General features: G+C 46.0%; 1 protein-coding gene across 1 annotated transcript; it reads left to right on the top strand.

Moving 5' to 3' along the window:
- The first annotated feature begins 3,469 nt into the window (after positions 1-3,469).
- LOC311140735 (putative N-acetyltransferase 14) lies at positions 3,470-8,615 on the top strand. The gene is made up of 4 exons (XM_084175943.1): positions 3,470-3,621; positions 4,632-4,815; positions 7,086-7,388; positions 7,558-8,615. The coding sequence occupies exons 2-4, from the start codon at positions 4,735-4,737 to the stop codon at positions 8,014-8,016; spliced, it is 843 nt and encodes a 280-aa protein (XP_084032069.1). The 5' UTR covers positions 3,470-3,621; positions 4,632-4,734; the 3' UTR covers positions 8,017-8,615.
- Positions 8,616-10,209: the final 1,594 nt, after the last annotated feature.

Raw genomic sequence — 10,209 nt, 5'->3', positions numbered from 1 at the left:
GGCTGCGTTAAGACAGGCAGCCCAATTCTGATATTTTTTTCCCCTAATTGGTCTTTTGACCAATCAGATCAGCCCTGAAAAATATCTGATGTGACAATATCTGATATGATTGGTCAAAAGACCAATTAGTGAAAAAAATATCAGAATTGGGCTGCCTGTCTAAACCCAAGCTATGGCATTTGTCACAAGGTGCGAACAGCGACACTGCTACGTTATAGCAGTTTATGGCCTGCTTTTCTTGTTCAAACTTTTGAATGTACCTGTACTTTCAGAAGAATCCAGGCCGTCAACATTTATTTTCTGACTGATCCCTCATCTCTCCTCTCCAGGTGCACACAGGTGTGCGAGCGTTCCAGTGCCCCTACTGCCCGCTCACCTTCAAGTGGAGCTCCCATTACCAGTACCACCTGCGCCAGCACACGGGCGAGCGGCCCTATGTGTGCCAGGAGTGTGGCAAGTCCTTCAAAAACACCAGCTGTCTGAGGAGACACAGTCAGCTCCACTCTGGCCTGCGCCCTCACATCTGCCCCATCTGCTCCAAGTCCTTCTCACAGACCTCCAACCTCAAACAGGTCAGCACAGATAGCTCTGCTATGGCTGATACTAGGATTCTTATGATATTGTGTACAGTGGCTCCTTTGCTCCATCTCTCTATATATATATCTCTCTGTCACCCAATCTTTCTCCTCTCCCTTTATCTTTCTCTCATCCTCCCTACCCTCCTCTCTCTCCAACAGCACGAGCGCACCCACTCAGGCGAGCGGCCCTTCCAGTGTGCCCAGTGTCATAAGAGCTTCACCCACTCCTCCAATCTCCAGCTCCACCTGAGAACCCACTCCTCCAGGAAGGACTACAAGTGTCCCTTCTGTGGGAAGGAGTTTGTCATGCACTCCTACCTGCAGAGGCACATGAGGACTCATGGGAACGGGGCTGTGGCAGGGGACGCTGGGGTGGGGGGTAAGGAGGGGGGCAGGGGAGGTAAAGGGGGTGGAGGGGTGACAACCACCACCACCTTACTAAACCCCATCACCCTGGAGACCACAGGGAACTCTGGGTCTCTGATCGTGTCTCAGCCAACGCTGGACATTCCCCCCAACACCTCCCAGAACTACTTCATGATCCAGACAGCCAATGGGCTTCAGCTCATCCCCCTGTCTGCCCCCGCCCCCCCTCCTCCCCCTCCGCCTCCCCCCCAGACACAGTACATCCTCCTACAGTGCCCCTCCACCAATGGGAGCCAGCCCAGCCTGATTCTCGTCCCCACCACAGCGACCAATCCCCAGCCCACCCTGGATCCCCAGGGCCTCCCATTGGTGCAGACAGTTCTAAGCCCTGCCCAAACCCAGATGCAACATTTTCAGAACATATCCCAGCAACAACAGCAGCCCAGGTTCATCATCACCACCAACAACGTAAACAACCCTCCCGTTGCTAAGACAACAACTCCCTCCCAGAACTCTATGCTGAACAAGCCCATATTAGGGAAAAGTAACCGGACAGCCAGGACCAGGAGAGGACGGAAACCCAAAGCCGCTGTAGGTCGGAAAACGACCACCTCAGTTGCTACGACAACCACCTCTGTCACCATAACAACAGCCCCTGTCAGTCAGTCGGGGGATGTAGTACCTGTGTCTAGCTGTAATGTAATTAGTGTCACTCCAGCTACTGTTATTGCTGCCAACACTATGACATCATCATTGCCATCGTCTCTACCCGCCAAGTCACAAGGTCCTTCCTCACCACCAACGGCCTCTGTCTCTGTTTCTACCCCCTCCTCCTTTACCTCTGCAACTGTTACCTCAGGACCCCTAAAGGTTGCCACAGTTAACTCAGTTACCATGGTTACACCAGCCTCCCTGCCCTCTGACCCTGTGGCCTGGGTTGGGGAACCCCAAACCGCCCCAGAGTTGGGCAATACCACTGAGCAGGACATGAGAGGGGAACAGTATGTCCTCTGCTTCCAGAAAGAAGGAGGGAAGAAGGAAGAGGTAAAGATAGGAGAGGAAGGAGGGTCCTACGTGTTGCAGTTTGAAGGGGAGAGGTGCGGGGAGGTGGGGCAAGGAGGAATGGGCAGAGAAGGGGATGGGGAGTCATACGTGCTGCGTTTCCAGACTGAGGGAGAGACTGAGGGAGAGGGAGGGAAGGAGAAAAGAGGTCTGGTGTCACTGCTGCAGGAGTGGGGAGGAGAGAGAGAAGGAGAAAGACGAGTAGGGGAGGATGGCGGAGAGGGAGAGTCCTTTGTGCTTCATTTCCAAACAGAGCATCAGAGCGAGGAACGGACCACTTCTGACAGTAGCTATCTAGAAGGCCCCAGCAACAGCCTGGAACTTTCCTGCCCGCCTCCCCAGGCCTTAATGCCTCTGAATGGGCAGGAGGTGGTGTTTGAGCTGGGGGATGAGAACAAGATGGTGGGCCAGGGGTCTGGAGAGAGTGTGCAGATGATAGCCCTGATCGAGGGGGAAGGGGAGGGAGAAGGGGGCAATTACAGTGGGGCAGTGGGGGCAGTAGGGGAGGGCAGGGGGCCAATGGAGGGCATCTTTCAGCTTGAGGGAGGAGAGGGGATCGTCATAATTGAGGTTAGCACCAGCAGTCTAAGAGAAGGGGGGATGGACAGAGGAGGGGAAGGAGGAGTAACTTTAGAGAGGAGTGAAGCAAAAGGAGGGAGTGGAATAACTGAGAGGCCTGAAAAAGACAGGAACTCAGCAGAATGCATTGAAATAGAGACTGGAGCGAATGAAGGAGAAAACACAGCTACGAATGGCCCTACACCTAACTCTCAGTTCAATTAAACCTAAACCAAACAACCACTGTCAGGAAATGTGTGTGAAGGCGTGTGCATGTGTGTGCACACATGAATGTACATATGTGTGCGCGCAATGTGTGTGTGTGTGTGTTTTCGATGTGGAGGCCTTTTCCAGCTACTGAACTAAAGGAGAGTAATTCAGAAAGAGACTATAGAAAGTACTACAGGAAATAATACCAAGGTGCCAGAAACACAAAGAGTTAAATTCAGTGACTGTTATCAAAGAGGGACCTCAACAAAGTACTAATGACTTATGAGTTTCAATTATACTGTCATGTTGACAGTGTTGATATAAAATGCCTATGAGTTTTTTTGCGAATGAATACATGGCTATATTGGCTCGGTTTCACTATAAATATTGATACTAGGAAATAGTCATTATTAATAAAGTTGTTAATCAAATCAAATCAAATAAGTTCTAATGAATGTTGATTAATTCACCTTTCTAATTTCGTTAATATAAATATTTTACTTTATCTAAAGAGGAAGAGGGTCTGCTTATAATAATTGACAATTCCACTTTATTATGGGAAATAGCGGTTCTCCACTGCGTAGTGCGACTGACCACGTTCACGTAGCAGGTTAGTACATTTTCTGCGGTGCAGGTACTCGCTACGCAAATGGCGTAAAGACAGCATTCATGACAGTAAATGTGATCGTAAAACTACGTAACACTACATTTGCAATGGTGGCCACGCAAGTATTGCGAGTCATTCAATCAAATATAAGAAAAATCGGTTTGAAGGAATAAATACACAGCGAGTATATAAATCCGTTTCCCTGCATTTGGCGGTGGTCCAACGCTGCAAGTTTGCAAGGTAGGCTATGTGGCTTCGGCTGGGTTGAACGAGAAGATTCGACGTTTATTTAGACATTACGCATGAAGAACCCTTCTGCACTCACCATATAAGGATTTAAAACATATTTATTTATTCAATACATGGCCATTGGTTTAAAAAGGCTTCAAATATATGAATACTGTGTGTTCTGATTTGCCTTTACATTTTCATATTACTGATTTCCAAACTACGTTTATTTTACATAGAAGCCCAACATTGTTCTAAATGAGCCTCGTTGTTTGTTGTTGATAAGCCTTGTAGAAGCAGTGTGCCCATGCAATAGACAAATCCCTCCCCGACCCCCTCAAGTAATCCCCCATTTAGTTTGATTTTGGGAGGAAACGCCACTGCACTCACAACTGACACATTGTATCAACCTGCGCCAATGTGATGCATCAGTTGTTACATTGTAGTAACAAATGTTATGCTGTTAATTTGTTGCACAATGTAGCTACATACTGTATCCTGGCATACATAGTGTCTGATAAGGGGATATCATAGGGGTCTGCCCCCTGACTATAATTTCATGTGTTTTCAATGTGTATCTGTCAGGGTTGGGCTAAATTCGAATTGAAGGCAGTCAATTCAGGAAATCAACAAAAATGACAATCCAATAATTGAAAAAAATTGCATTTATTTTCAATAACTTTTCAATAAACTGAAAAGTAGAAGCTATTTATTTCAAACGTTTTTAAACTTGAATTAAACTGAATTGACTGCCTTCAATTCGAATTGAACCCAACCCTGGTATCTATGTAGGCTATATATACAGTGTTACAGGGATGGATTGTTTTCCCCCTGAGTCATGGCATCAATCCCAAAATAGCCTGGACCAAATATAACACACCACATTCCCATAATCTTGAAACCGATTTTATACCAGTTAGCTACTATGGTAACCACAATGTAAATATGCACAATTAAACCACAAGGTGTATCTGTACAAAGCAATGTATTATTTGACCATGAGATATTTCCTATATTTGCAGACCGGTGTGTGATGTGTGTATGAGGTGTGTGTTGCTGCGTGTGTGCAGCGTGTGTTGGTGAGTGTGTGTTGCTGTGTGTGTGCGGTATGTGTGAGGTCCAGACATGGTAAAGCTGGAGCTAGATCAGGTGGTAATGAGGAGGATGAGGGAGGATGACATCGAGACTGTCAAAGCTATCATCAAGGTGTGTGTTTTATCCTCAAAGTTATGCACGCACGCACACACACACTTCAAGCCTGAGTTATGCTCTGTCTCTACACTCTTAGAATAAAAGGTGCTATCTAGAACCTAAAAGGGTTCTTCGGCTGTCTCCATAGGAAAACCCTTTGAAGAACCCTTTTTTATGTACACTACTGTTCAAAAGTTTGGGGTCACTTGGAAATGTCCTTGTTTTCGAAAGAAAATCATTTTTTTTGTCCATTTAAAATAACATCAAATTGATCAGAAATACAGTGTAGACATTGTTAATGTTGTAAATGGCTATCGTAGCTGGAAACTGCTGATTTTTAATGGAATATCTACATAGGCGTACAGAGGCCCATTTATCAGCAACCATCAGTCCTGTGTTCCAATGGCACGTTGTGTTTGCTAATCCAAGTTTATCATTTTAAAAGGCTAATTGATCATTAGAAAACCCTTTTGCAATTATGTTAGCACAGCTGAAAACTGTTGTGCTGATTAAAGAAGCAATAAAACTGGCCTTCTTGAGACTAGTTGAGTATCTGGAGCATCAGTAATTGTGGGTTCGATTACAGGCTCAAAATGGCCAGAAACAAATAACTTTCTTCTGAAACTCGTCAGTCTATTCTTGTTCTGAGAAATGAAGGCTATTCCATGCGAGAAATTGCCAAGAAACAACGCTGTGTACTACTCCCTTCACAGAACAGCGCAAACTGGCTCTAACCAGACTAGAAAGAGGAGTGGGAGGCCCCGGTGCACAACTGAGCAAAAGCACAAATACATTAGTGTCTAGTTTGAGAAACAGATGCTTCACAGGTCCTCAACTGGCAGCTTCATTAAATTGTATCCGCAAAACACCAGTCTCAACATCAACAGTGAAGAGGCGACTCCGGGATGCTGACCTTCTAGGCAGAGTTGCAAAGAAAAAGTCCAGTGTCTGTGTTCTTTTGCCCATCTTAATCTTTTATTTTTATTGGCCAGTCTGAGATATGGCTTTTTCTTTGCAACTCTGCCTACAATTTAATGAAGCTGCCAGTTGAGGACCTGTGAAGCGTCTGTTTTTCAAACTAGACACTAATGTATTTGTCCTCTTGCTCAGTTGTGCACCGGGGCCTCCCACTCCTCTTTCTATTCTGGTTAGAGCCAGTTTGCGCTGTTCTGTGAAGGGAGTAGTACACAGCGTTGTACAAGATCTTCAGTTTCTTGGCAATTTCTCGCATGGAATAGCCTTCATTTCTCAGAACAAGAATAGACTGACGAGTTTCAGAAGAAAGTTATTTGTTTCTGGCCATTTTGATCCTGTAATCGAACCCACAATTGCTGTGTGATAGAAGGAGTCAGGCGCAGGAGAGTAATACGCATCCAAAGAGTTTATTCCATCGATAAACAGTTGTGCAAGCATGCGACAACAACACTCAGGCACAGGGGAAAATTATACCCTGGCAACAATAAGGTAAGGGTAGCTCAACTGAGCTACACACAGCTCACAACAAACAATCACCCACACAGACAAGGAAGCAGAGGGAACACTTATACAATGACTAATTGGGGATAAGGACCAGGTGTGTGTGATTAATTAGACAAGACAAGTGGAGTGATGATAAATGGATCGGCAGCAGCTAGTAAGCAGGTGACGACGAACGCCGAAACCTGCCCGAACAAGGAGGGGAGGCAGCCTCGGCGGAAGTCGTGACATGCTGATGCTCCAGATACTCAACTAGTCTCAAGAAGACCAGTTTTATTGCTTCTTTAATCAGCACAGCAGTTTTCAGCTGTGCTAACATAATTGTAAAAGGGTTTTCTAATGATCAATTAGCCTTTTAAAATGATAAACTTGGATTAGCAAACACAACGTGCCATTGGAACACAGGACTGATGGTTGCTGATAATTGGCCTCTGTACGCCTATGTAGATATTCCATTAAAAATCAGCCGTTTCCAGCTACAATAGCCATTTACAACATTAACAATGTCTACACTGTATTTCTGATCAATTAGATGTTATTTTTTGTGGACAAAAAATTGCTTTTCTTTTGAAAACAAGGACATTTCTAAGTGACCACAAACTTTTGAACGGTAGCGTATATTAGGCGTTTTATGGTTATCACTCAAACTCACCTTTCGAACTCTGTCCCCCCCCCCCCCCCTCTCTCTCGCTCTCTCTCTCTCTCTCTCTCTCGCTCTCTCTCCTTTCCCCCCCCCTCCCTCCCTCCCTCCCTCGCTCTCTGTCTCTCTCTCTCCTTCCCCCTCCCTCTCTCTCTCTCTCTCTCTGTAGGAGGGTTGTCAGGGCACAGAAAACCGTCTGATCCTCCACATCCTGACTCGTCCTGTCTGCCTCCTACTCCTGGCTACCGTCTCTTCTGTCCTCCGCTGCTTCCTTCACTCCTTCATCCTGGCCCTCATCATTCCTGTCTTCCTGCTCATCGTCTACCTCAAGTTCACCATGCCACGCTCCACAGGGGTGCTGGGTACCAGCCGGCCCTACTGGGACTATGTGGGGAGCAGTTACCGAGGGGCGCAGGACGAGACCCTCCCCAACCCCTATAGCAGGATCAGTGGGAAACCCCCGCCGGCAAAAGTAGGTTTCATATAGTACATCTCCTTTTCTTTGACTTAAGGTACTGTATGTTGTGGATGTTACATGTATGCATTGCTCAGTTTTACTACAGTGTTTTAGAGATTTTGACTTTTAGTGCTTTGGGCTGAGTTGCTGCACAAATAAAGTTGATTATTATCTGTCATTAAAGGGCAAGGCCAGACGGAGGACCAAACCCAAGGCAGAGGACAAGGACAAAGACTTGTCTCCTGAGATCGTAGACGTGGAGAGGGAGAAGGCAGCAGGGCAGGTGTGGGTGGCGGACTGTGAGGGGGAGATCGTGGGCTGTGTGTCCAGGGAGGGTGACTGTCGTCTGGGGATGAGGAGGTTCTGCAGGGTGGTGGTGGGGTGCTGGTACCGCCGGGAGGGCCTGGGCAGACTGCTGGTCCAGAGTCTGGAACAGAGGGAGAGACAGACGGGGGCCAGGAGGGTCTACGCCCACGTCCCCTACCCCTCTGCAGTAGGAGAGGCCTTCTTCAGGAAGCTGGGCTACCGGCTGCAGGGGGAGGTGGGCTACGACGGGGAGGAAGAGGAGGAGGATGAAGAGCAGCCGGAGAGGACATTTCTGGGCTTCCATGTCACCAAGGTGTTTGTCAAAGACCTCAAATGATGGAGGAGACACAACGAAGGGAATGTGGAAAATACCAAAGGGAAAAAGAGGAGGAGGAGGAGGAGAGATACTGTTATTTTACTGCTTTTATTTTTTACTTATCTATTGTTTACTTAACACTTATTTAGCTTAAAACTACATTGTTGGTTAAGGGCTTGTAAGTAAGCATTTCACTGTAAGGTCGACACCTGTTGTATTCGGCGCATGTGACAAATAACATTTGATTTGATACTAAAGGGAAATAGAGGAGGGGGAGGAGAGATACAGTGAAAAGAGGTGGACTACCTCTCTTATCAGGGCAATAATGAGGGTAGACAATGGACAATCTAGTGAACGGAACCTTACTTAAATGACGTTTTTTCCTCTCCTGATTTGTAGTATGTATTTATTTATGTATTGCTTTTACAATTGTCATTGAGTTCTTATTGTATTGAGTTCTTATCATCTTGATTGTTGGTTGAAAACAAAATCCAACATTTGATGTAAAATATATCTGTTTATATGTCTTACTGGCTCTTTATTTGTAAAGATTTGTTTTACAAAAAAGTGATTTTGCAAATAAATGTGTGCGTCCGCAGGGATGTGTGCACACCTCTGTCAGTGAGTATGCATTTACTGTGTGTGAGGAAGTATGTGGTTTATGTGAGTCTGCAGAACTTCTCTGTTCTTTCTCTCTCACTCCTCCTCACCTGCACCTGTGTGTGGCTTTGAATGAGTCTGCAAAACACATGCTCTCCTCCATTCATCACTCTCTCTATCCTCACCCCACCCCCCTTTAATGACACTTAATATCATTCCTCACACTGCACACCTGTCACATGGCAGGAAAAAAGTGTCAGATATATTAACCCTGGTACAGATTGCACACCATGGTATTAGTAGTAAATTATAGCAGTAGTGTAGTGTGCTGTTTGCAGGTGAATGTCAGTTTGTGTGTGGGTGGAAGGGTATGTGTGACACTGCTCTTCAGCCCTGTCTCGGCGTAACCAGAATTAGAGCGTGGTTAGCTACACGTGTGCTCACCGTGCTAACCTCAGACCGTATCATAACTACATTAACCTGTTTCTCACATAGATACAGTGCTGGAGTGTTGTAAATGAAATAGCTAGTGGCCTGTGTGTGGTCTTGGGGGAGGAGTATCTCCCCTAATACTAAGTGTTAGAAAAGAGAACCACCCAAGTTTGCATCAACTGTTTAACCAGAGCAAAGCCTTCGCTTTAAGCCTCTAGGATTCTGTGTAATGTAAAGTGATTTCTCTGCAGTGAAACAATGTGTAATCTTCAGAATAAATACATTACAATGACACAACTATTTTTAGTGCTGGGATTACAGTAAAACCCTGTTAAGAATCACTCCCACACACACATTTACTGCTACCCATGGCCATGCACGTCAGTGAAGGAAACGTGCAGACAGACAGATGTAATAGTGAGTGTGGGAGTAATTGTTATCCTTGAAACAGTCTTCCCCATTCTTCCCGTTGAGCATTAGGTTATTTTATTATTGAGAGTCATGGTTCTCTCTCTCCATGCCTGCCCTGCCCTGCCCTGCCCTGCTGCAGACACCTGTTAGCTGGGCCTCTATCGTCTAACCGATCTGAAACTATTATTGTTGTCAGGAAACAGATGTGAGTTCACGCCATTGGAAAGTAAGCCTGTTTGTGACTGTGGTCATGTGGGTCTGCACGGTATGGCGGTGTGTGTGTGTGTGTGTGTGTGTGTGTGTGTGTGTGTGTGTGTGTGTGGGCGGGTGGGTTTCGGAAAGTATGACTTTGCACATCCTGCTGCCGGTTGGTTCCCCCCCCTGACTATGGGTTAGATGCACAGCCATGTCTACCATAGCCTACTGTACTCTGACACACACACTGTCTGTTACAGTAGGGCTGTGCACGTGAGTGTTGGTTTGTGACCGAAAGGCGACCTCGGTCAACTGTGGTCAAACCATGGAAGATGGTGATGTATAATCCATCTGTCTTACTTAAAACCACACACGCACGCACGTTTGCAGGATCATATTTAAAACAGACTGGAGGTTATGAATGGTAACATTCCATAGACACATTCACTTGCACAGTGACTTTTAGGTGCTTTATCAACATAGTGCAAGGTTACTAAGGTTAGTTGCTGTCAACACATAGAGTCCCTTTCTCTCACACACACATACAGCACACAGACAAACATTGCAGATTAGTGT

This window comes from Coregonus lavaretus, assembly GCF_964263955.1.
Source record: "Coregonus lavaretus genome assembly, chromosome: 13".
Classification (NCBI taxonomy): Eukaryota; Metazoa; Chordata; class Actinopteri; order Salmoniformes; family Salmonidae; genus Coregonus; species Coregonus lavaretus.
This window is presented reverse-complemented; position numbering and strand designations above follow the sequence as displayed.

What these genes read in the sequence shown, in the direction of transcription:
- LOC311140735 (XM_084175943.1), top strand. Translation starts at nt 4,735, where the DNA reads ATGGTAAAGCTGGAGCTAGATCAGGTGGTAATGAGGAGGATGAGGGAG. An exon ending in CTGTCAAAGCTATCATCAAG is followed by an intron (nt 4,816 to 7,085) that starts GTGTGTGTTTTA and finishes CTCTCTCTGTAG; the next exon opens with GAGGGTTGTCAGGGCACAGA. An exon ending in GGAAACCCCCGCCGGCAAAA is followed by an intron (nt 7,389 to 7,557) that starts GTAGGTTTCATA and finishes CTGTCATTAAAG; the next exon opens with GGCAAGGCCAGACGGAGGAC.